Raw genomic sequence first — 26,141 nt, 5'->3', positions numbered from 1 at the left:
TGCCACCTGGCCCGGACGGGCGCCCGTGGGGACGTTTTGTCCCAGTCACCCTGGTTTCGGCTGCCTTACCCAGGTACCACTGCCCCCCCTTTCCCCATCCTGCCATGCTGCTCCCTGCTCCGGCTTGCACCTCCGCTTATGGCTAAGAGGGGGAGATGAAATGCCAAAAATCAGGCAAATGCCCACAAACATCCCTGCTGTCCTCCCCCCGCCCCGCAATAGATTTCTGGGCAAATGTGTCCCACCGACCTCAGCCGAGCTCTTTACTTGCAGGCCAGTGGGGAGTGCCAACCGTCAGCCTGGCTGGGATCTTCGGCATCTTAGCGGGGGTGATTTCCTCCATGTAGAGGGGGAGATGAAATGCCAAAAATCAGGCAAATGCCCACAAACATCCCTGCTGTCCTCCCCCCGCCCCGCAATAGATTTCTGGGCAAATGTGTCCCACCGACCTCAGCCGAGCTCTTTACTTGCAGGCCAGTGGGGAGTGCCAACCGTCAGCCTGGCTGGGATCTTCGGCATCTTAGCGGGGGTGATTTCCTCCATGTTGGAGTCCGTGGGAGACTACTACGCCTGTGCCCGCCTGTCCGGGGCCCCGCCGCCGACGAAGACAGCCATAAGCCGAGGGACAGGAGTGCAGGCTGCCTCCTGGCCGGGGCCTGGGGTACGGGGAACGGCACCACATCGTACAGCGAGAACGTGGGGGCCCTGGGCATCACCAAGGTGAGCCTCGCTGCAGCGGGGCGGCTGTGGTGCCCTGGCCCTCCTGGAGGTTTCCCCCGGGGTGTACGTACAAGGGAGCGGTGCACATGGGCATGTGCTGGAGCTGGGATGTGATCTTAGCCCACCTCCTGCAAGGCACGCTGGAAAAACGTGCGTGGCACGTCGGTGACCACCTCAGCAGCATTACGGATCCCCGCACGAGGCGGCCAGTCCCTCCCTTTGCTTATGGTCTGCGTATGGGACGGGTGCGCAGTGCCGTTACCCACGGCCCCTGGCTTCGGTGAGACTAAAGAGAGCGTGCTACGGCTGAGCTAACCTGGAAACTTCTGCAGGACTGACTTCTTCAGAGACTGTCGTCTGTCTGTCTGTCTGTCTGTCTCTGTCCATCTATCTGTCTTCCTGAGTATATTTATGAGGAGGGGAGAGGAGGGGAGAGGAGAAGGAGAAGGAGGAGAAAGAGAAGGAAAAGAAGGAGGAGAAGGAGAAGGAGAAAGAAGAAGGAGAAGGAGAAGAGAGGGAAAAAAAGAAAAGAAAAAGAAAATATTTAATATGGCTTCAAATTCCTGAATTTTTATAACCCAAGGATGGCAATCATGTGAAAGGTAGACTATTTATTTGGGATAATAAAATGTGATAGCAAAGGTTTATGTTTTTACCTCCCTATAAAGATTTGTGCATCCCTTGAGTATCTTATTGCTCTTATAAGGGAAAGAAATTTCCAGAGATAAGCTTGACAATCAGATCATAGATTTTCACTAAGCTTTGCAGCCAGGGGACGAGTACGTCCAGCAGCCAAGTGGACAACATTTTAAAATCATTGTCAAATAAGCAGTGTCATGTCAGCGGAGCTGTGAGTCAGTAAATAAACGCAGAATTTGACTTACGGCTCCCACTCTATAGTATTGCGCATTTCCCCGGGTTTCATAAACCTCACTCACAATCACCATTTTTTGCAGACCTAAGTGTCAGTGTTTGCCTGACGTGGCTGCTTCCAGCAGCAAGGGCTGTCCGGGTGCCTGCATGGAGTCCAGGTTAGCCTGTCCCCACGTGTCCCTTGTCACCGTGAAATCTGTGCATGCCGACCACAGACCTGAGCCCGTTCTTTCCCGACATGCAGTTTGCTGCGTACATTGTGCGTACGGGGTGTAGCACGGGGCAGAAGTGCCCAGGCTTACCCTTACCCGATTACGGGACCTGTTCTCCCCAGGTACGCCAAGCCCTTCGGGTGGACGTGCCATCCTTGCGCATTCAGGAGAGACGTTTCCCTTAGATCCCACCTCTGCTCGCCTTGTTCACGCTGAAGAGAGCAGAAAATAGAGTCTCCTCTCAGTCAGCCTTAAATCCACGTAAAGTCTCAGTCTGGGATAGATGGGGATGCTGAGAGCACAAGGCAGACTTCAGTTCGGCTTTTCACGTGGGGAACACATTTTTCCATAACAAAGGGAAACACCAGGGACTTGTTTCCCCTGCTTAAACAGAGGTGTCCAGCACCACCTGAAACGTCTTTGGGGAGCGGAGACACGCACAGGGGCGGTCAGATAAGGCAAGGAGAAGCTGCTGGAAGCTGCCAAGATGCAGTGTCTTAAATGGCACCGGGCACCTATATTTAAGGTGCTTGATCAAGAGCAGCATGCCGGTACTGAGCTCTCATTTCCAAGAAAAGAGGAGGAGGATTTTAAGGAGAGGTAAAGACCTCGGAGTCACCGTATAGATAGCAGAGAACTGTGCAGTTTCTTTGACCTTAAGAAAGAGAACTGATTTTCTTGTTTTCCTGACATAATTGAAACAAACTCTAAACCAGAGGCTTTAGCAGCATAAGCTCGCAGTTGTGGTATCAGTGGATTAAGTAATTTGCCTTCAAGGCCACCTCCGTATACTGGTTAATTCGACATTTTGGCAAATTAAGAACCTGAAGCTTCATTCTAATCCTGGAACAAATAGATCTGTTGGCTTTTATTAAATTACAGTTTTGATGGTAATGGTGTCCCAAGGTTTTAAGCCAAGGAATATAAAAAGCCGACCTGAAAGCAATGCACGATTTTATTTTGAAACTCCCTACCAAATCTTTTTCATTTATCTTTCACAATCAAGTAAGACTTAAAATATTTTAACAGGACGTGTTTAAGAAATACTTAAAAAGAGACACTGCTAGTTGCTGGGAATGTTTTTGTTGAAAGCATTCACAAAAAGCCCTTCCTGTAAACAATACATTCTTCAGATATTTAAAGGGAGAGATTAAAATATTTAATCGAATTACAAAAGGTTTGCAGAGGATTACAGAGTTTCCCTGCTGAAGACATGAACGTTGTAAAGCTTAGCGTGATTCTTTAAGCTGTCCAAGTTTTGGTGTGGCAAGGCTTGTCTTGGATTGAAAAGTCTAATAAATATTTCTGCTTTTCTTTTTACTTTCTGTAGTCTGTAAATGTCTCCTTCATCCCTTTGTTTGGCGGATACTCTTTTTCTTTCCTATTCGCATGCTCTAACAGATCTGAATGAAAGGCATGGCTTGGCGCTTCGTCCCGTCTTTGCTGTAGTGCCCAAGCAAGAAAAGGCCACCCTGGCTCTTCCTAGGGGAAAAAAAATGAGAAAAAAATGCTTTTACTTAAGGTAGATGGGTGATGAGAGATAGGGACAGACCAAGAGACTTCCCCGCTGCTTCTCAGCCATTTGTTGACCCTGAAAGGATCTGTCAGATCCCAGGGCTGGGGATGGGAGCAGCCAGGCAGCTCTGGTCTCCCAAATCGTGGTCTCCGGGGACTGGAGGGCTCATTGTGGGACACCTCATTGGAAACCTTTTTTAGGTGGCAATCCAAACCCTGCTGGAACTGACTGGGGCTGCAGTGCCAGCCCGCGGGCATGCCGAGACGTTTCCAGGCTGCAGCGAGAGCAAAGCTGTGTGCGGGGATTACTGTGCTCTCAATTTAATAATACATTTTTTGTTTAACAGCTAACCGTTAAAGTCCTGACAGCAGTAGGGAAGGGGGTAACACCGAGTAAATAGGTGTGGATCCACGATTGCTCTCAGAGTGCCTGTCATGCTAAATATTTACTAGTGTGCAAATTGTGATGTTTCTCACGCAGTGTGAGCATCCCGGCTCACCGGCAGCTGCATCCGAACCTGCGACCGAATGTGCTTCGGCCAGCGGTGCAAGCCCTGCCCGGCAGGCTGGCGCTGGAGCCGGCCGTCCCTTGTCTCGCTGCGCCCGTCGGTGCGTGACTGCCTCCTCTTCCTCTTGCCCCAGGTAGGGAGTCGAATGGTGATCGTTGCCGGTGCCTGCACCATGCTCCTGAGCGGCGTCTTTGGGAAGGTGGGGGCGATGCTTGCCAGCATACCCACCCCCGTGATCGGAGGCATGTTCCTTGTGATGTTCGGAGTTATCACGGCAGTGGGGATTTCCAATTTGCAGGTAAGAGCTGTGCGAGTGCCGTTTCATCCTTGGGGAAGGGGACTTTGGTTTCAAGTCACGTTTCTTATCAGGCTGAGTCAGATATAACCGTGCTGCAGCAAGTGCAAACATTTGTGTTGGCAGTTCCTCGGGTGAAGACGAGGGGACGCACCCAGAGGGGCTAAATCGCAGAGGGCCCCCTCGTCGGGGCAGGGCTTGCTGGCACCGGGGGCAGCGGGATCACTGATGCCCCAGCGGCACGGGGGCCGGGGGCATCACGGCTCCTGCGGGCAGTGTTTACATCCGAGCATGTCTCATGAACACGACAGTAATCCACAGATTTGGGTAATTCCAAATGTAATGTATACAATTTCTCTATGCAGTACACAGACATGAACTCCTCCAGAAACATCTTTATCTTTGGCTTTTCTGTATTTGCTGGCCTCACGGTTCCCAACTGGGCAAGCAAAAACAGCACCCTGCTGGAAACAGGTAAGCAGCGACATCAGAAGCGTTTTCTGTAGCATCAAACGGAAGCAAAGGCTGATCCAGAGAAAGCTTTTAAAATGCAGTTTTTCCTGATAAAAGCCTGAAACCTATGCTTTGACTGTTGCCGGTCTCTTCCTGCGAGGGCTGTTCTCGCCCTTTGCTCTGATGCACAGCTCTGGTGCAGAAATCTCTGCCCTTGATCAGTGACTCCACCTCGCCAGATTCCTCTTGGGCTGAGGGCTGCAGAGCGCTTCCTGGGGACGCGTTCCCGGGATGGGGAAAGAGAATACTCCAGGGCTGAATCTCGATCAAGATCTCAATGAATGCGGCTTTCTGACGTGCTCATGCACAATAAAACTTTGTGCTTCCAAAGTGCAAGAGCAGACTCCTCTACTAAATTCCATCAAGTTCACTTTATTGCAATTTCCAGTCCTCCAACAGTTACCCCTTCATGGTGTCTGGTGTGACTAATGTGTTCGTCACAAGGGCCGTGGTGTCCTCTCTGAAGGTGTACATGGCATGCCGGGTGGGCTGTTGAGAGAGCCGGGCCCACACATCCCACACGCTATGGATGGTCTGTGGGATGCTCAGCGCCACGGGGCTTTGCTCATGTCTGTCAGCCCTCAGAGAGAAATATCACACCCGATTAACTTGTGGTGAAATCCCGCGCTAAATATACCTGTCTGTCTTTGGGAACTGAAGCTCGTGCTTTTGTCGGGAACTGCTCGGTGTTCTGTCGCGGAGGTGCAGAGGTGCCCGGAGCAGAAGGCGGCTTTTCCTGGGACAGTGCTGTGCTCTGCACTGTTAATAGGCTCTCGATGTATTTATGAGTAATTGCCTGCCCACCGGCAGCTGGGTCAGTGACTAATTATGCAGAGTAAAACTGTAGGTCTGCAACTGGCAGCGAGAGCAATCTCCCTTGCATTGCCAAATCTTAAGCTCTGCTTTGGGATTTGCAAGTCTTGCCTAAACAAGCATGCAGCCTGCAGCCTCTCGGCACCGGGTGTGTTGCGGGTCAAACACGCGTCTCTCTGCACCGCTAGCCAAAGCTTTCTTTTTCTGCTAGGAATCATCCAGCTGGACCAGGTGATCCAGGTGCTTCTCACCACGGGCATGTTTGTGGGCGGACTCCTGGGGTTTATCCTTGATAACACCATTCCAGGTAGGATTTGCTGAAATGAGCTAAGCTACTGGTTTGTGCCTGCCCTAGGGTTCGTGTCCTAGTACTTTTTGTCTTTGCGACTACTGCTGTCTGGGTGGGAGTTGTGCTGAACTCCTCCCGGAGAGGGGTGAGGAACAGGAGACATCGCTGAAACGCGCTCTGGCTGGAAAACAGCAGCTCATCGAAAACGAACTCATTTTTCAGGAACAACCCACTCTGAGGAAAAGGTTTATTTGGGAAAAATGATTTTAGGGAAAATGCCAGCCGAGAGACAAGTTGGTGGTTGAAAGGAGAGAGAAAGGCAGCTACAAGAAGTGGAAGGAGCCAACGCGCACCTCTAAGGAGAGCAGCTAAAACGGAGGGTGCGCTGGTGCCGCCGCAGTGGGGGGCAGCAGGAAAGGCTGGAGACCGAGGACAGGGCACAGCACCTGCAGCTGGCCCTCACCACCAGCAAAGAGCCTCTGATCCTCCATCCAGCCCGGGGAGGGATGGCGTGAGAACAGGAGAGGAGACCCTCTCTTCTGCTACGGAAAAAGAGCAGGAAGGACACTCTGTTAACCAGAGCCCTTTACTGTCTCAGCCTTCTCGGAAAGCCGATCTCCTTTTGGCTCATTAATTTTCTGGTAGCCCTCGATCTTCAGCTCCTCCAGGCAGAATTCACAGGCGTGCCCGCTCCCTTTCCCAAAGGGGACTCAGTCACAGGCACTCGGCGATGCCTTGGCTAGGGTAAACGCCTCTGTCTGGCTGGGAATTGCCAGCTAAACCTTATTCCTGGTGGTGGTTTCTGGGCAGTTAACACGCAGCCTTGCTTTCCTAGCACCGTATGAACCCCCCCTTTGAACAGTGCTCGGATCCCCCACGGCTTGTGAAAACCTGCCCTGGTATAGCTGATTCCTCTGGAAAGCAGCGGAGAAGACTGCTTATCTGGAAGCCGTTGCGGGAAGACGGGAATTGTCTAGGAGCTCGTTAGTGAATTTTTGTAAAGAGCTTGGGAGCTAGGAGGGGTGAGGTGCGAGGGGTCTGCCTGTCGTGCCGGGGCTGCTGGGCGTGGGGCACAGGGGGCAGCCCGCTCCCACGCCCGGCACACCCGCTGCCCTCAACACCGCGGCCTCCTCTTTGCTGTTGCAGGAACAGAGGAGGAGCGGGGGCTCCTGGCATGGAAGCACAGACACAGGGAAGAGGCCGACAGCTCCCAGCTCGTTTCCACCGTCTATGATCTTCCGTTTGGCATAGGCACCAAATACTGCGCTGCCTCTTGGTTTCGGTATCTCCCCGCGTGCCCCAAAAGACTACCTGGGGGCAAGAGAACGGATGAACTGAAGGCTGCTGGATGGGAAAGCAGTGTTAAGGCAAGCTCCGAAAAAGACTGTGAGAGAGGCGCTGATACAAGGATATAAGCACCTGCCCTGCAGGTGAGCTCGTCTCGGAAGCAGAGGTCTGAAAAGCGTCTGCCGCCCCATCGATGGACACGAGCTGGCAGCGGTTAGCGGCTGGAGCCGGAGGGGGGTAACGTCTTTCTCTTCCCAGCTCTGCCGCCCACGCCACTGGTGACCTTGAGGGTGTCATGTTTTGTCCCCTCTGCTCCTGCCCGCCCACCTCTAGGAAGAGCATAATCCCGCTTTGGGGAACACCAAAACCCAAGAAATGCCTGGGAAAGCTGTTCGGTTTCCTTCCTTGCACTGAGCCTCGGGGACCCCAAGGAGCAGCGGTTTAGCTGAAGCAGAGCTCTTCCCGTCCCCTCTCCTGGCTGCTCACAGGAGAAGGCATCCCTGACGCGGGCCCTGTACCACTCTCAGGCATCCCTTGGGCTGAAGGTAATCCCCACCACCTTAAAGATCTGTAACGGCAACGCTCACCTCTCAGCTTGTGGTTTACACCTCATCCTGGCCAAGGGGAAGGAGCAGGCACCTCTAGGGCATGATTCATCTCATTCCAGATTCTCATAATTTAAAGTCAGTCAAATGAATGGCGTTGTAAGAGAGGCGTCTGAGGTTAATGGGGTGGATTGTCTTCTGAATGTGCCTCTCCCACCGTAGACCACAGGGCGAATTTAGAGACCTTCCTTAGGTTCTTGACCTAACAGAAAAACCCAGCTTCACTGAAACGAATCCCACCTGGGGTGCTGGGAGCAGTCTTAGGGGAGCCAGCTTCCCCAGGGCACCAAACCCTACAAAGATGAAGGAATCATCGTCAAAGATGAAGGAGAACACTCTTCTGCTCGCAATCTGATGCATCCCTGCTACTGCTACATCCTGTGTGTGTGTCCCCCCCGTACCGGTTTGGTCTGGTGTGGTGATTGTGCGGTGACAACCACTTCTCTGGAAAATGGTTTGCAGATTCTTGGTCCTGTCCGCTATCAGCAGAAACAGCCTTAACCTATACGGCCATATATAATGTGACTGCACGTGGTGCTGGTTGCCAGTGGTGAGCAATAACTTCGTTGCTGTAGCATAAGCTTGTGTTTCCTGCATTGAGATTTATACTTAATTTTTTTTTTTTTTAAATAAATAAAACCTACAGTGTAATGATATTTCTCAGGGTGATTGCCATAGTGAGTGGCAGGGAGTATTCAAAGAATCACAGAGTAATTCAGGTCAGAAGGGACCTCTGGAGGTCATCTGGGCCAGCCCCTGCTCAGAGCTTCTCCTGTTAGACCAGGTTGCAGAGGACGGTGTCCAGCTGAGCTATGGGTGGCGAGCCATAGCTGCTCTGGGCAACCTGTTCCCGTGTCTGGTCACCCTCACGGTGAAAAGCATTTTCCCTCATGTCTAACTGGAATTTCTAACGCTTCACCTTGTGTCTGTTGCCTCTTGTCCTGTCACTTTTCCTCTGAGGAAAGTCTGACCCCATCTTCTCTGTACCCTCCATCGGACGGCTGAAGGCCATGATACGATGTCCCCTTCGCCCTCTCGTCTCAAGACTGAACACAACCTGGGTGGTTTCAGTGAAAAGCCTTTATTCCTCATGCCTATTGCTGTCCTGTTCTCTAGTCCCGTCCTGCAGCTGTAGCGGTACATGGCTTGTTTCATCAGTAAGGGATATATCGGGGTTTTTTGCTTTGGGAGTGAATGAAGCCTGAATAGATCAATTGTGTGAGTGTTGGGGTCCTGAAGGAGGAAATGTTATCACATAAATAGTTTGTTGTTATGCGTAGATTGAAGTGCCTCTCTTGAGGACTGTGGTTGTTATGTCTTTGGGAGAAAAAATGATGTGCACATTTAAGTATATCTGACCCCCCCCACCATCACAGATTTTAGAAAGATGCCTGGTCCCAGGCATCTCAGCTCTGGTATCTTCTTCATCCTCCACAACCTTGGCTACATCTCTAAGCTGATTTAGAGACAACCTATGCTCCCAGGGGATCTAGCAGACAAAACCCATGGTCTTATCATCATCATCACTCTTGAATTTACTTGTGCTGTAAGACATGTGTAAAAGCAAGTTGTTAGTCTACATCACCCTGTTCCTGTACTGAAGCTGCCAGGCTGCTGCTGCCCAGACCGGCCCACAGCCACGTGCCGGAGGACTGGTTTAGATGGGAGGGGGATACAGAGCTAACGATCCAGGTACACCCGCCGCAGCAATAGGGCCAAAACCCGCTGTGCTACGGAGCCTTCAGACGGTCCATCTTCCATGCGAGACTTTTTCCTTTGGTGCTACAGTTGGGATCCCCACATGGAAAAAGCAAGGTGGGAAGCACAAATGGGAAACCCTCAGTAATTTTACTGGCTCTGTGTCAGCTCTGTGGAAGGCTGCAGCCCTATCTTTTTGCTTCTCCTCGTAAGACATGTTAGCATGCTGGCAAGTGCCAGAGGTTTGTATGTGCTTTAGCAATATTGGCATAGGTTTCCTACAAGAATGAGTCTTCAATCGGCTTTTTGTTCCCCACCCCAAGGATGGAGAACATTGCTCATCTGTTATGCCGTCACCCTGCACTCCCAGCCCGCTGCCGTGTCTGTGTGTCCCCATCTTGTGTTTGGCTGGCAAGCTCCCTGGAGCAGAGCCGGGCACGACGCTACAGCTCCTGGCAGGAGGGGCCCCAATCCCCCGTGGAGGCTCTCTCCTTACCCCGGCACATCCCACGGCTCGGGAGGTGCGCACAGCTCCGGGGAGTGCTGGTCTGGGGTAGCTGTGCTGGCTGTTGCTAAGGCTTGGAAGGCAATTTTTCAGAAGCTGTTTATGTCCCCAGTTCAAGCTCAGGCTCCTAAATGTCCTTTAAAATTCCCCCTTTGGTTTGTTTGTTATATATTTATAAAATATCCTTTCATTCGCCTCAGAGGGACATTTCCAAATTTTAAAACTAAGTAGGCAGGGGTTAGGCTCCAGGGCCAATGCTTCTCCCAGCTGCGTGTGGCCGTCTGAACTTCAGAAACAGCTTTGGCTTTGCACCGCAGCAACGCAGCTTCTGGTTATTTGCTACTTGATGAAAATAAATGAAAATCAGCGGATCCTCGAGTGCTGAACACTTGAGGGCTGTTCCGGACTGCCTGGAGAGCAGCCAGCTATCTGTCATCTGTATTGCCCTCTGTGCTACGGCGGAGCCCCGAGCGCAGCAGGACTCGGCCGTCAGCCACGTGTGGGGTCACCCTGCTTGCAGCTTTGCAGCGAGGCAGACAGCGAACGGGGAAGCCCAGGCAGACGCTCCTGCTGTTCTGGCCGAGGAGACCCGGCGAGGGCTATCTCCCTGTCCCTAGGTGCGCTGGCTCCAGAGCAGCTGATCAGCGGCTCACTTTCACAGCTTCCTCACAAGAAGACATGACCTGGGCAGTAGGCCTGCCCCACGCTAGGCTCAGTGTGTCGTAAAGCGAGGGGCTGCCACGCTGCACCGCAGCTGTAAGGTACTGCGTCCCACTCTGCCCTGTTCGCCTTGCTCTGCCCAAACCCCTGCAACGGCCGCACTGCCACTGATGCATTCATGTTTCCCGCTTCTCCCTCCTTGCTGCCTTTCTGCCGCCAACATCTTCCCACTGCCCTGCCCCAGTAGCATGCTGTACATTTTCCAGATTTTTTTTCATGAGAAGTTTCCATCAGACCATCCACTGAGCGCTGCACAAGGCCGTACCCGCGCACACGTAGCGATAACACGCTCAGGAACTAAGGCTGCTTCCTGGCCCAGGCAGAGCAGCCCTCCGGCACGCCAGGGCAGAACAGCTATTGTCTGTGCAGCGCGGGCTCTGCAGCGGGGGAAACGGCCTTCCCACCTTACCCGCAGGCCTGCACGCTTGTAAACCATGACCACGCAACAGGAGGAACCAAAGTAACGTCTTCTTCATCTTCTCTTTAATGTCATAACACCTCCCACAAAGCCTGCTACCATTTGGAGGAGTTACTATTTTCACGTTATCTGAACACACTTGTTCCACATTAATGTTCAGGCCAGTCTTAATCTAAAATTCTCCTGGTGAAGCATCAGAAGCACTCACGTGTGATGATCGAGGGAACGCATGTACATAGTGTACGGTGTCCATTGAAAACGGTCTCCTCTGGTAGGTGGCAGGCTGAAAGTCATTTGAAAAGGAAATAATTCTCCTGTTTAACTTCTGTCCTGTACTGGCCTTCAAAAGGGTGGGGATGAGCGGCTAATAAGAAAAGGTTATTATTAACCCTCAAACATTATCTACTCACACAGCTGTCCTACGGCACATGCCAGTATTGCCAAGTTTGAGCTCAGCTGATGCAGTAATTGATGGATGTAGTGAAAGAATCATTAACGTAACAAACCTGACCAAATGTTGTGTGGCAAATGGAACTGGAGATGAGAGAAGGCTCTATGAGTTCTACAGTATCCTCAATACTGAGAAAAACTAACCCATTTCCCCCCAAACTACACAAAGGTGAGAAAACACAGGCAGAACGTTTAACGTAAACACTTATTACTGTAGGTACATATGTATGTTTCTTGCACTAGCTAAAGAAAAGAGTGATTTGACCTGGGATCCCCTGCAAAGTCTGTACGTGCATTTCAACCAGCACATGTGCCAAAACCCAGACAGCCCAGGGGATAGACACACTTGGCATTTTGGAGTGAGAGCGAGAAGAGGAGGAGGGAGAGCCAGCATTGCGTATAGGCTCAGAGCAACGATAGCCTGTACACATGAAGCACACTGGAAAGGCCAGGCTGCACGCTGGAGAACTCAGAGGGGCTCTTCAACCCAAACAGGATCTGCAATTAGGATCTTCCACCCCCACTTCCAAACACAGCAGCCTGGCAAGTATCCACCCGGGAGTGCTACTGCAGCCTCGACCGCAAGGAGGGAAGGTGCTCTGGAGGAAGTATTCTCCCCTTGTACTTCAGTACTGGGCTCCACAGGTGTTTGCCTGAATACAGCTGCACGTATCCTGGTCTTAGGCACCAAGGCAGTGCTGGGCCACAGCCCAGCCCTCTTGGATTCAGCCTAAAAGCCTAGCTGCTGAAGACTGATGCATACCTGGGCATGCCAGCTTTAGTTTAGATTTTAAAATAAAACTTTCAGCCTTTCTGTTTGCGACGGCTGTTAGCATGACCTCAGCATAACCACTGTCAGAACACAATTTGTCCAAGTCTGCAGAGAGCCATTAATGATAGCTCCGAGGGGAAGAAGGATTTTATTAATCTTCACAGCATTTTTAATTCCAAGACAGTATCTAAGCAGCACTACTGATCAAAGAACGAGATGTGGCAGAAGAGCACAGGGCTGACCGCTCAGCTTTACACACTTTGCAAAAGGAAATAATCCAAAGTGCATCATTATGCCTGCACTTCTCTGGGTGATTTGGGAGTGGGTGGCCAATCCTGCTGTTCTCATAAAGAGATGGAAGAGCATCGTCTCACTCTCTGTGAGGGAATCCCTCTTTCCTTGTCAGCCAGAGCTGAAAAAATTGCACCAGAAAAGTAATCACTGCCAAGGTGCAGGGCACTTTGTGATTTTTGCAGGTTGCAGTTCGAGACCTGCATCCTCTGGGGGTGTGCAGATTATCACTGATGTGACCTCCCTGCAGCTCTTCCATAGCTTATGCTAGGCAAGGTCACTTAACCGTACATGTCTCAGTTTACTTGTGAAGGGAGGTTAAACATTAAAAAGCAACAGACAAAAGTATTTCTTAAGATTTTATAAATATCTAAAACTGGAACTTTTAAAAGTATAAGTTACTCAACTGATATATCAAGAAGCAGTGATGAGGGAACGGGAAGTCAACAGTAACAAACTACTTTAACACAGTGTCTCCACACTCAGAGGTGCTCCACTGAAAGAGGTGCGGTATCTTCACGTGCCTGATGCTTGGCAAAGCATTAGCAGAGATACTGTTTAGAAATCTTCATCATCGAAGGTCTCTGTGCACCTCAGCATCACAGTCTCATAATCAAACTGAAGATCTTCTTCCTGAAAGCCCCCCCAAAGTCAAGCAGGATTAAAAACCGCAGGATTTGATTCTGTTTCAAATACACAGTGGGTTGGTCATAGAATCATAGAATCATAATGGCTGGAAGAGACCTCAAAGATCATCAAGTCCAACCGTACACCTGATGCCACCCTGTCCACTAAACCATGTCTTGTCAAGTGCCAACATGTCAGCTAATGCGCCACGAGCCCTCCTTTTCCAAATCAACAACCAGCACTTGTCAAGTGCCTGAGGTGCCCGATGAAGAATGGCTCAAATTTTCAACCAATTTCTTTCTAAAATCACAGAGCCCCACCCTGTGTCTATTTACATCATTTAGACAGCTGTTACTGACTGTGTAGCAAGTGGGTCACCTAACAGGCTCAGAAGATGGGAGAGCTTCCTTGAGCCCTTAACGTCTGCCGACTTCAGGCTTTGATGCTCTTTTAGCAACAGAAGGAAATGGTCTTCTCTTTCACCAGCTTACAGAGAATAAGCGGCTCTTGAGAAATCAAAGTCTAGGAGATGAAAGTGCTCATGCCTGCAGTCCATCTAGTCCACCTTCCACATTAATGCAAGACTCTTTAGGGTAAGATTGCTTTTAAAAATAGGTGCTGTTTAAAAAATGTATAGCTTAAGGAGCACTAAATCCCACTTACTTGTCAAGTGACTCATCTAAAGTCCATAATTTTAAAAGGAAGCATGCCTTTGAAGATGCAAAGGTGCTCAGTGCTATTTAGAAAAAGAGCCACCGACTTTCACTTAGATATTGTAAAACCTTTGGACCTCAATCTAAATTAATTCTTTACTGCCTTTGCTCCTAAGCATCTCTTATGACGTGACCCTAGGACAACAGCTCTTGAAAAATGACAAGATTGCGTAACTAATCGCATGCTCAGAAATATTTCTCTACCATGTAGAGAAATTTTTGGGTCACTGTCCTTCTAAGAGCCCTCCCTTTCCTTGTTCAAATGATTTCCTCCCTCCTCTTGTGTCAGTCTTTCTCAAGCGTTTTATACCAGTGGGGTGCATGCCCTTGGCAGCCTTGAGAGCCAGGCCAGCAGCTCAAGAGGAGCTGCACTCCGTGGATCTGTGACTACGAAATGGTGAACATATACAATCCAACAAAGTACTTTGTACCTGGACAGTTAACCAGAAATGGCGTAACATAGCGCTGTTATGTAATGATCAGCAATAAAACCCGTCACCTCATCAGCTCTGCAGATGAAAGGAAAGGAGACCATAGGCTGCCCTTCAGTATTTCAGTTGGGTGCACATCGCATGCCTTGCCTTGGTACGGCACCTGCTGCCCACCTCTGTATCTTCTACAAGATGCATGCACAGTGCACCAGGACATCACTGTATCCTCGGGATGAGTTATCTCAGCGCTGCCCAAACCCCTGGGTTAGCGTAGCACTGGCACAGGTACCATATCAAGGGAAGGGGAATGGTCTGCAGGGGTTCAGTCACACCCGTAAGATAAGCAGGAACGGCTCCTTTCCCTGTCAAGTCCAGGAGTCTCCGATGCTCTGAGTAGCACAATTTCTAGGGCAAGGTATGTAGCCTGTACTGAGATCTCTGCTGCTGCCTGAGTTGGTGTGTTTCAAGCTAGCTGGAATGCCTCCTATCCCCACTCTGCAACCACTTCCATAACTGCCTCAATCTGCCTGCTTTGAGATGGAGCTGAATTTCTGCTCTCAAAACAAAAAAATTCTTGTCAGTCATATTTTTTTTGTTTCTACCTCTTGGCAGGACTTGCTAGATGTGCTGTACTGCAGTTATCTAAACCAAAACAGATTGTGACCTTCACATTATCAGTGCTCTCTAGCCTGGGCGATTTCTGCTCAAACTCCTTTTTTATTGTCTTATCACAGACAACTCAAAGTTCCTGCATAAAAGAAGTGCATGCAGCCTTTTGTTTTCCTTTGGATCCACAGAGCTCAGTCAACTGCCAATTTGCAGTACTTCAGCTTCTTTTGCTGCCTGTCTTCTCATCACACCCATTCTCCTAGTCTTATTTCAAACGTTCCTCTTTAAAGCTTGAAAGAGACACTACCTCTTCTCATACCACCTCATCTGGAAGCTGTGAGATGGACTTGGCCTCACATATAACAATGCAGCACCAAGCAGAACGACAAAATGGGACCACCCAATACTACCAGGCATGACATTCAGAAAAGAAATTTAAAACTGGAAAATACTGTATCTTGCCTATAGCTTTTCCTTTCTAGGCATGCTCAGTTCGTGGCCATTTACATAAACACAGGAAGAGCTCTGCCCTTACGCAGAACATAGCTATTCACAGACCAAAGGGCTGTGTCGATCAGTGTGTGGTCTCTGACAACGGCCAGGAGTGGATGCTTAGACAAAACATGCAAGAATTGCGCACGCAGTGTGCTCTGTTCCACAGTACGCGCTCCCACATTACAGTAAACTGTGCTGTGAGGACCTTCTGAGCTAGAAATTGTATCTGGACCTTCAGATTTAGTAATTGCTGATGGATTGATGCCCCAGGGGTTAAATCTGGTAACTTGCACGTGCAAGTATTTTTAGTATGTTGTTTGTTCGTTTCATCGAGCACTTTCTAGTTCTTCTGGTGTTAGACACAATGAATAATCATTCTGTGTACCAAATCCACACCATTTAGGATCAAAATTCTCTCACGGTACCCCTCAGTCTCTTTTGCGGAAGAGTCCTACTCTAGTAGCTCCTGTTTAATGCCTTTTGCTGTGCCTGCTGCCATTCTCTGCACCTCCTCTAGTGCTACTCTCTCCTTGGGATGGGGGGAACCAAATGGCAGGCAGCAGTCACTATGTGATAGACTCAGATGGTGGTGCAACACTAGTTTCTGCTTTGTTTCCTGTCCCAGTTACCCCTCATCACAAACACTCTACTTTCTTCAAAGGAGCATCTGCTCAAGTAACAGAGACTGGGTGGAAGCTAGGCGATAGAAAATAGCAAACCAGTGGCTACTGTGGACATATAATTGACTCTGAGCCCAAACAAGCATGCTCTGGCTGGGGGACATCTCCCTTTCAGTCCTCCACCCATGTGCGAGCTCTGAGCCACCTCCTTGGCAGGAGGGCAAGACGGGGCGGAAGAACACTGCAAACACAATGACTTCTGGCTCAGCAAACCTGCAACAAACAGCTGCCGAGCTGCCTCTATCAGCTCTTTCAAGAGCACAAATACCCTACCCCTAAGGCCTGCCAGTGGAGGGCTCAGGGTAGGGAACCTGGCACCCAGACAAGCAGAAGGTGGTCCTACTGAGCTCGGAATGAAACAGCTGAGGTTAATGGAGAACTGCAAAGTGAGCTTCGCCTGCTCAGATGAGATCACTCAGGCTTTTGTACAAGGAACTTTCATGCAAACAACAACAAAAAAATAATGTAATTTGCCATTTTCAATAATATTCTAAGCAATAATAACCCCTCACACTTTGCCTCTTACAAAGGCAATCCTACTGACCTTTTGGAATGAAGTGATGAACCCCAAGTTCTCATTTGAAATGATTCTGGACAGTATGATCAGAAGCACAGAGAACAGAAATCCCTTTCCGACAATGACAGAAATACATTGCTCCTTCTATAAAGAATCCTTTGGCAAAATTTACCTGGCAAAACAGTGTATTAGCAAAGAGGAGGCTTTTTAGGAAGTCAGTGATCTGCAGATAGAGTCTGTGGTGATCCTCTGGATTTTCAGAACTGCAGCTTGCAAATGCTGAACTGAAAATGGAACCAGATGCTGCATTTAATTTCCTGTTCCCTCATTTCTCCTCCTACTTACTTTCTCTCCTCCACATTTTACTTATAAATTAAAAAAGATTCAAACTGTTTTCAAGATGATTCTGATATTAAAGACAATAGCCAAGCAAGACAGGGAGGAGTGGAGGTGGACATATTGACGAGATATTGTCTAACAAATGCAAGGAAGATATGTAAGAACAGAGAACAGCAATACAAGAAACCAGTATCACAACAAAGAAATCCACTGAAACATGACAGCTATAGTAACACTACTTTGAGGAAAAGTACATATCCATTATAACAGTGAGCAACAATGGTTGTTTGGTGGTGCATTTTGTAGGGTTGTTCAGAGGAACAGCTTTGACTTCTTTTGTAAAATTTTTGAGTGAATGCAGTAACATGTAGTCATGAAATGATGTATTAGCTATTACTGACATGTTTGTACTCAGGTAACAGCTAACTTTGGCAAAAAGCTAAGATATTAATTCTGGACCTCACCTCTATGTTCTCCCTGGGATTTTACAAAGTTACCTGCTTCTAGGTGAACCTGCTTTGGCAGGGGAGTCGGACTAGATGATCTCCCGAGGTCCCTTCCAACCCTGACCATTCTGTGACCATCCTGTGATTCTCTGTCCAGAATTACAAGGCACAGAGTGATAGGGAAGGATGGGAACAGGATAAATGTTGACTACTGAAATACTAATCTAATTTGGGACTTAAAACAGATTGCAAAAATGGTGGCAATATATTGCAGTATTAAGGAATACTTAATCTTATTTTAAAAGCAAAGAGCAATTGTGACCTAATAAATGTTATTTAATGGATATATATTTGTTAAGCTTTATTATGTATTCGAGTATATTCTGATCAACAGCCAAAACAACCTTATTTGCATTCATTCTGTTCTGGAAGTGCAAGGTGGTGAAAGAGACTCACACTAAAGAACTCTCTAACTATGGAAAGATAAGTAGAAAATGGGATTTAAAAAAAAAAGATAAAAAACACTATTTGCAAAGAGAAGCAATCCTAATGAAGACTAAGTAGCAAGAATGCATAAAGATGAGTCATAATGTGATTTTCCTCTTGAGGAAAGCAACCCTTTTCTTTCTTTGGTCTACTGGGAAAAGTGAAAAGCAGTGTTAGTTTTGTATCTGCCATTCTCTTTTAGGCAACTCATCTGACCTGCAGAGGAAAGAGATGTTATTATTTAATAGGTCTTGTGTTTCTTTGATGTTACTGTTCAGGTCAACCACACTTTCGCTTGATCACCTCCTTGTGATTGAATTATGGTACTTGAAAAAGGTAAGGGAGACAATGTTAAAAAAAAAAATGGTAATTTTTGTCTCATTAAATGAGAGTACAGCTTATGATTAGCTGACTTATCCAGGGAATGCCTTATGGTCCTCATAGACCTGGTAAGTCAGAGAGAGAAAAGGAAAACATTACAAATACTGTAATTCGAAAAGACAGAAAGCTATGCAGAGTGGTGAAGAAAATCAGAAGGACCTCAGTTATCCTGAAGTGATGGGGTACTCTTAATAAGTGATTCTTACTGATTCTGCCATAAATGCCTATTAATAATTTCATTTTTGCACCTTAAGAGATGGTATTATTGAGAGCACAATTGCTGGAGGCTGCTACTCTAACCATTTACTAAAAATTAGGCACAAAAAAGGAAGCTATGCTATTGCCTTGCTCCACAGAAAACTTGCCATGGAGTATTGACAGTGCGCTATTAACTTACTCTGCCTAGCAAAAGGGGTGAGTTTGTAATTTACCTCTGGCTAGACGTTCCCTGAGTCTCGTTTCTGTCAAGGAAACCAGCAGCAACATCAAACGCATCTTCAAACATTACCTATCAGAGAAAACACTTCAGATGTCCACATATCCAGACACCTAAAAGTTTTACCTAGGGCATAATTTTTCATAATGAAGTCTTTAAAAGCACGATAGTCTTTCTTTCCATTTAAGAGGTACATTTATGGCTAGAGTAAACCAAGAGGGTTTTGTGGAGAAAGAAATAACAAGGAATAACTATTTCATGACTAGGAACACAAGGTTAGTCCATTCCCTTAGGCCTGTGCTTCAACCTCTAGGAATTAGATTTAAGATTACATCTCCCAGAAAATACATAAAACACATGAATTGTATCAGTGCTTTAGGGACTTGACTGTGGGCTGCTGCTTATGGCGGGAGATCTGAGCTGTACCAGCCAGTATCCCCAAATCTGATTCCAGTGTGTGACCTGGCTTACAAAGGAGTTGAGATGCTCCCTGTGACAGACCGATAAGCTCAGTAGTTCACTTGGCCATAATGCAGTTCACACGTTTTTGGTGCCAGGAAGTACTGTACATGCAACATCCCCATGACATTTCCTAAGGAGGTCAGCAATATGAGTTGTGTCCTCTGACTCAAAAAGAACTTGTCAATGCAATTTACTTCTATGCTAAAGGTGAACATCTGTCCGTCCCTTGCAGCTAATAAAATTACACACATGTCTTTGAGCAGCTAACTGCTTAAGTAATCACTGCTCCAGGAACAGTTTACAAAGAGTTGGCTGTTACTTCATCTCTTTTTAACAAATGCCTTGGTCTACTCAGTCACTGACTTCTTGGCCCTGCAGAGGTGCATGGCACAGGCAGTCATTAGCCCTGTACCACTGGAACTGGTCTACGAATACTTCCTCTTTGCTACCAAGTTCTTTGATGAAAAAAACCACCCAACCCAAAACACAGCAGGCCTTGGCAAACTAGGTATTCCTTCTGGATTTAGATCAGCCGCGCTCCTTGGAGAGTTTGCAGAGCACAGTAGCTGTGTAATTCTTGCTCTTGCTCCCTCCCCCTGGAGCAAGTTAGAGCAAATTTAACTGTTACTTAGCCCAGAAACTCTACAGGTCAGTGGAGACTAGCAGGATTACTACCACTGCACTCCTATAGCTTACTGTGTATCTTACGAAGGGAGAATTCGGTGCAGACATTTACTCAAAGACTGCTTATTGTCTCCACGTATGCATTCAAGTGGTCTTGGGAAAGCTTAATTACAACTACTATATGTTTCCAATTAAAAGCTGCACAGCCAATTAGCATCTGAAGGCTTGGAGTTTCAGAGGCAGATGGATGTATGTTACTGAGCACTTACTTCCTCTGGTGTGGAGACTGAGGAACCACTGGCTTCCTCACTGTTACCTCGGCTGTCCCTCACACTACCTTCAGTGCACGCAGGCTCTTGGCAAGCAGCCTTAGGATCCATGAGGAAATCTCTCTGGCTACAGTACTGCAAGATGCTGTCTCTCCTTTCTTCAGAAAGCTCTTGCCAGAGGTGGGAAATAGCCGTGGAGACCTCAGGAAGAGGCACCTCCTCAGTGCAAACAATTCCATGCTCTATCAGCAGGTCCACCGTGTGCTTATAAAAATACAGGTATCTGTAATGAAAGGAAAGGGCGCATCCCTTAAGAGCAGGCTACGAGGCAGCCATCTACTGAAAAGCAGCAGGAGACTGGGAAGCAGCTCTGATTCATAACTACTTCACTGACTCCCCCCTTGAAGACTTTATACAATTACTGAAGGTTGCCCAACACTGTTTGAAGATTTTTAGCAACTCTGTTCTGCCAAGAATTCATCTGCAAAAGGCAGGCTCCAGCCACAGCCTCAGCAGGGCTGCCTCACAACAGAAGCTCCAGGCGCTGCAGGCTGTACTTGTTGCACAGGCAAACCTCATTCTGGCATTTAATAAATTTCAGTTACTTGCCTTTGTATCCTGAGGCTTTTACACTGAAAGTCACTTTTTACATTTTTACTGGCATTGCACTACGCTTCAAAGCCTTGGCTGAGGTCATATCCTGACGTATTAGGTACTATACAGACGCAGATAGAAAGAGACCACCCCAGGCCTGGATGCTCTGACTTAAATAAGCATGGGAGCTCAATTTCCTCCATTTTACATCCGAGGAAACGCACCCCTAAGACTGATTTTTATGCAGTCTGTAGTGAAACTGTTAATGGAACATAAATGTTGTAATTTCAACCCGGTGACTAAATCTCGGAATGGGCCCACTTCTTCTGTTAGCACTGTGTGGCACAGTGAACCAGGGATAAAAATGTCTGCTTTGGAAAGCTGCACTCAAGGTTATTTTACGTTAATTAAATGCTTAGAGCTTCTCAGATGAAAATAATGAGATCAAAGGAATACAAACCAAGAGTTCTATAAACAGCAGTCATTGTTACTAAGTTTGGGCTCAAAATGATTCCTTGGAAGATGTCCCAAATAAGCATGTTTCCTGATTAACTGAACAGTATTGCATGAGAAGGTAACTCAAGAGAGTTCAGTCTTTACTTTTTTTTTTTTTAAAATTTGTTCCAGGAAACTAATATTGAAAATCTTAAGGTAATTTTGCACGCAAGTATAAACATGTTTAAACTCCAGTTTCCATACTCTGGAGTATTTTCCACCATTGCTGGAGACAAAAATATCATGTAAGGTATTGTGCTCGCTAAGGATTCTGGATGTCCAGCTCCAAACAAAGGGTCTGGAGTTTCTCAAACAGAAGAATATGAATCACCGTTAGACTGCTTTGCTAAAGAAATTAAGCTTGAACCATGGCTCAACTATTTCCTTCCCAGCTGGAAGGAGACAACCACATTTTGCACTGGACAGAGTACTGTGTACTCCTACCAATGTACCTCCTGCTGCTGGATGTGGAAAAAAAACCCAGTCGGTTGAAGCTCAAAGCATTTCTGATGCTGCCCAAATAATACAATTAGATGATTGCCAAAAGGCTGTTATTTTCTTTGCTGAAGAGTCTCTATTGTTTTATGCCTGTTATAAAAGATCATTTTTTGAGAAGAATTAGCTATGAACCAACTGCAGTCTGCTGTAAGACTGTAAGGTAAGCGCCAGAGTCCACACGGTACAGGCCCTGGTCTACCTTGTCAGTGAGGAAGGAGAAAGTCAGGTCTTCATGCCTCTGTCGTGCAGTCTTTGATGGAGTAGAGCTTACTTCCCCCAGAAAATCTTGACTGAACACATTTCAAGGTCTTGTGAACGACACCTTACTACAGCCACCTCCGATTCTCAGAGGAGCAAAAGCGGGAATGGCAGCGGGAGGCTGGTGCCATCTGCCGACACAGCTGCAGTCTCATCTTGATGAAAAAATAATCCAAGGGAATTTTATAAAAAGGCCCCAGTTCAAAGCAAAAGAAAAGAAGGAACTGCGGAAGTTTTTGTTTATGGCGGTGACGCTGTGGAAAAGGATGCCAGCTGCAGCTGCGGATTCTCCTGCACTGCAGATTCTTAACTCTGGACTGGTCAGGGTGAAATTGCCTCTGCTTGATGGTACAGGATGGATTAGACAACCATCTGTTTCTCAAATCTTTCAATGAAATGATCATTTATAATTTTGGAAAAGCATCTGTGACCTCCAAGTACCTCCGAGTGCTGTCTGACAGCAAGGGGAAGAATGTGATGAATAAGGTACTCAGCCTTAAGATATCAATACCTTTGAAAAAAACCCAGTAATGTTACCATTACAAGCCCAGACTAAAACATGTGGACGACTGACAGGACGACAGTGGCCTTTGATTTTTAGGCCCTGCATCAGGCACTTAGGAGCTGATCCTAAAGGGGGTTGCAGACTCGCACCCACTAGCTATAAGTGTAACACACATGTAAGTGTTTAGGTTCCCCTCCTTCTCCCTGTGTTGCAGACATTTTGAGGAGTGCTTTCTGGTATCTTCCAGACCACCACTATTCTGCAGCCCACAGGCTGAGGACTACATGATCTCCCTGGTCACATCCAGACTTACCCTGCTCTGATCCCACAAAAAATGTACTCCAGGCTTCCAGGAGTTAAAGGTCTACTTCTGGAAGGGCAATAGTGTTCAACCTCCTCATAACAATGCCATTAGAGGCAGGATGAACATCACTGTGTACCTCCCCAGAACACATACAGCTAGACTCTTGAGAACTTCATCTGGAGCTGCAATTCCTACATCCCTAAAATCTAGCCCCATTGCAGGGATACAACTTGATAGTGGGTACTGATACCACAAACACACAGGGACACGCATAAATCGTTCTGGATGAATAACCTTCTATTCCATCTGAGCTTGCCAGTTAAACCACTACTGTTAGCAGGTATACTGCATCTTACCCTGCAAGCCATATGGAGAGTGGTAAAGCATGGCCACACAGGGACTGGTACTCTTGAAAGAAATTTTTTTCTCTTTCTGGAGGATGGGTGGAAAATCCTCAGGGATTTTCCAAGGCCTGGAGAGCTGGGGGCTACTATGACGCTCAGAGTCCATTCATATGGAAGTTGCAGGTAAGGTACTTGGGAGGTGCTCAGCTTCATCACCAGCAGGGCCAAAGTTGCTGGCATAAGGCTTCTGCAAAGCAGATGCAGGCTCCAGCAGGGCTGCACGGTGTTAATGCAAACAAGTCAAAAAACTGAAGGCAATGTGGGGTGCACCTACCGTTCAAATTCCACCAGATCTGGGGATGAAGTGTCTGAAGACTGGATCAATTCTGGCTTCCCATCCTCTTCCAGTGTTTGTTTTTCACATTCTTGAATCAAATACCAGACAGTAGAGTCATTCTCACTCACAGCTTCTGAGGCTGATGCAGTGCTGGAAAGAACACACAGGAAAAAAAGCCACATGAACAACTTCTTAACTGGATTAATAAGGCCTTTGTCATGGTCACTCCAGAGTCCAAGGCCATCCTTCCCAAGCCAGCTTTCTCCTCCTCCATTTGCTTTGCAGGCAAATGAGAAGTCCTTGGTGGAGATCAGCTACATAGAAGGGAAAGGAAATGCAAGCACTGACTGGAAATGAGACCAACAACATGCTCAGAGTGTTTGTGCACTGTACAGGATTACAGGGGTCCAGGTGAATTCCCTTCATCTTTTCCTCACGATGAAAGGCCTCTGCTTGGAAATTCAGTAATAATAACACAGAGGTTCAGAGATGTTGGGATGGAAACAAGTACAACGTATTATCATCTTTCCTTGACTGGTATAAGCCCTTACCTGTGACTGCTGAAGTGCCTCTTGACATATTCCTCCCTGACTTCCTCCAAACTGGATGGGTTCCCATCCTCCAGACTGAAGGACTCTGTTGTCAGCAGAAAGGTTACTGTCACATCAGTGGCACTTTTGGCTTCCCTCTCACCCTCAGCCCCAATCAAACAGAGTAATTTCAACAACTGGTTCTTCACCAGCGAGAGCTTTTCATTAGGCAAAAGTGATGTGAAAGGAGAAAGTTCTGCCTCTCCTACAATGTAACTAGCATTATTGGGAGTTTACAATCATTGAGGAACTTACAATCAATGCCTTCTTCTTAACATTGGTCTGACCGAACTGATGGTGAAAACAACCAGCAAATCAAAGTCCAGGCAAACACTACTCAATATAGTATTTTGTGATTGCTTTATAATGAGCAAATTGCATGTAAAAACCCCTGACAACCAACTCGTGATTCACAAGCAGCATGAGCTCTATATATATGCAAGTAAATACATGGGGAAGTTTACTTCCAAACTCTCCTCAACCAGCCTCACTGTTTGCAATTTCTTCTATTTTGCTCTGTCAAATTATTCCTTCTACTTATGATTGACTTTTATGGGTTATCCAAGGATGTGGGTTCCGAGGAGATTGCTCATTTTAAGCACTGGGACTCTTAATTGATGCCAGTTATTGGAGGTGCAAGTTGCATGAATAGCAATGTTTTTTTTCTGGCTAAGAGTAAGTTGGACACTTGAAGGGACATAAAAATACATTCAAAGCCTCTACCCCATCAGCTCCCAGTCCTACTTGCCACCACTGGTGGCAGCAGCCAGCATCAGCAAACAGAAGGCACGCTGGCAAGGGCGTGAAGCCTTGCAGCAGGAGCTGCCTCAACTGCCGACAGCACGTGCTAGACTGGCATGAAGCACGGTGTCACAGGCGGTAAAGGAGGAATGCATGAAGACGATCCACCAAGCTGAAAGAAGACAAAACCGCAGCATCTCTCTTACTGTTTCTATTGGAGTAATTTCTTAACTAGTGGTTTCCATTTCCTACACTAGGAAATCCTCAACACCTTCTCTGTCGTCCTCCTTCACCCCACACTAGAGCCTGCTGTTCTGAAGCTTAAGCTCTGGCTGCGTTTGACCCACAATGCTGGGTGCTCGTGACAGCACTGACTCGCGCTGCGGCATGTTGCTGCAGCCGGGAGGAGCACACATGCTCCTGCAGCCTCTCTGTGGGAGCCCAAGCATGCAGCCTCGGGACCCACGCCAGCCCCACGCCAGTTGGGGGTGAATCGGCAGCAGGGTGACAAGGGCACTCTGCCTGAACGGCCTGCTGCCATGGGATAGCAGGAATTACTCATTTCCTTCCTTCACCTAGGCTGGGCAAGGGGTAGGAACGACTGACAGTCAGAGGGGGATTTCTGAGGTGCGGTGCTTAGTGGGTTGATAGACTTTTCCTTGTCCCTTGCTTATTGCTACAGCTACAACCACAGTTGGCTCCAATGCTTTAATGGGCACAGCCGCGTACCTATCTGTCTCTATTTAACAAATAAATTAAAAAGTCCCGGCACTCTGTCCAAGGCAAATACTTGCATACAGTTACCTTTCATCTTCAGCAAAGAACCCAAGGTTTGCTCCAGCTTCTGGATAGATTTCTTAGCCTTACGCAAAACCTGATACTAAACATAAGAAGAAATCAGAACTGATTGCTCTCTGCTCTGACTAGATTAATGTTTTAACATGCTTTGCTTGTTTTCCTCACTTTTCCGTCATTTTGACCTTCAGTTATCTCAATGTCTCTGTGAAAACAACTGTGTTATTTCACCAGCTACCCATACGAAAAGGAGAAAGAACTAATACCAGAGCAAACTTAAATATAGAATATAAGTATTTAGGCATATATTATGCAATACATACACATAACACCCAGTCACACAGACGTTTGCTACTTAACTCTGATCTTCTTTCATCAGCAAATGGTCTTGTTTGGATCGTTCTCTTCTTGCAGCATGTCCAGAAATACCATGCTGTGAAGTCTTGTTGGATGTCTACCAGCTTTAGGTATAAGACTTTGCTAATCATTTCCCATGAGAATTTTGCTAGGAGAAGCCTTTGCCATGTTCTACTCTCAGCTACACTGATGTAAACTGGAATAACTTCAGTGCCGCACACCATTCCTTCACCATTTACAGAATGCATAAATTGGCTGTATGAGAACATACAGCCAATGCATTTAAACATACGCATCTCAAAAATATTTCATGGGATTGGTGA

General features: G+C 47.4%; 2 protein-coding genes across 2 annotated transcripts in view; one reads left to right on the top strand and one right to left on the bottom strand.

The window, feature by feature from the left end:
• LOC104169458 (solute carrier family 23 member 1-like) overlaps positions 1-7,154 on the top strand; it is a gene marked incomplete at its 5' end in the record, with an annotated part of 15,528 nt that extends 8,374 nt beyond the window's left edge. Inside the window, 8 exon segments of the mRNA XM_009710376.1 lie at positions 1-2; positions 5-73; positions 474-632; positions 635-720; positions 3,963-4,127; positions 4,490-4,598; positions 5,662-5,757; positions 6,886-7,154. The exon segment at positions 1-2 is cut by the window's left edge and continues 77 nt beyond it. Of these exon segments, the coding sequence (XP_009708678.1) occupies positions 1-2; positions 5-73; positions 474-632; positions 635-720; positions 3,963-4,127; positions 4,490-4,598; positions 5,662-5,757; positions 6,886-7,154 (955 nt within the window).
• A 5,889-nt stretch (positions 7,155-13,043) lies between these two features.
• STRA8 (stimulated by retinoic acid 8) lies at positions 13,044-25,564 on the bottom strand. The gene is made up of 7 exons (XM_009710375.1): positions 25,471-25,564; positions 23,887-23,971; positions 23,333-23,485; positions 20,001-20,283; positions 18,641-18,717; positions 16,730-16,841; positions 13,044-13,118 (listed from the first exon to the last, which is right to left on the bottom strand). The coding sequence occupies exons 1-7, from the start codon at positions 25,475-25,477 to the stop codon at positions 13,044-13,046; spliced, it is 792 nt and encodes a 263-aa protein (XP_009708677.1). The 5' UTR covers positions 25,478-25,564.
• Positions 25,565-26,141: the final 577 nt, after the last annotated feature.

Source organism: Cariama cristata, unplaced genomic scaffold (assembly GCF_000690535.1).
Source record: "Cariama cristata isolate BGI_N322 unplaced genomic scaffold, ASM69053v1 scaffold19271, whole genome shotgun sequence".
Classification (NCBI taxonomy): Eukaryota; Metazoa; Chordata; class Aves; order Cariamiformes; family Cariamidae; genus Cariama; species Cariama cristata.
Note: the sequence above shows the minus strand (reverse complement) of the source record. Positions and strands in the feature narration are given on the sequence as shown.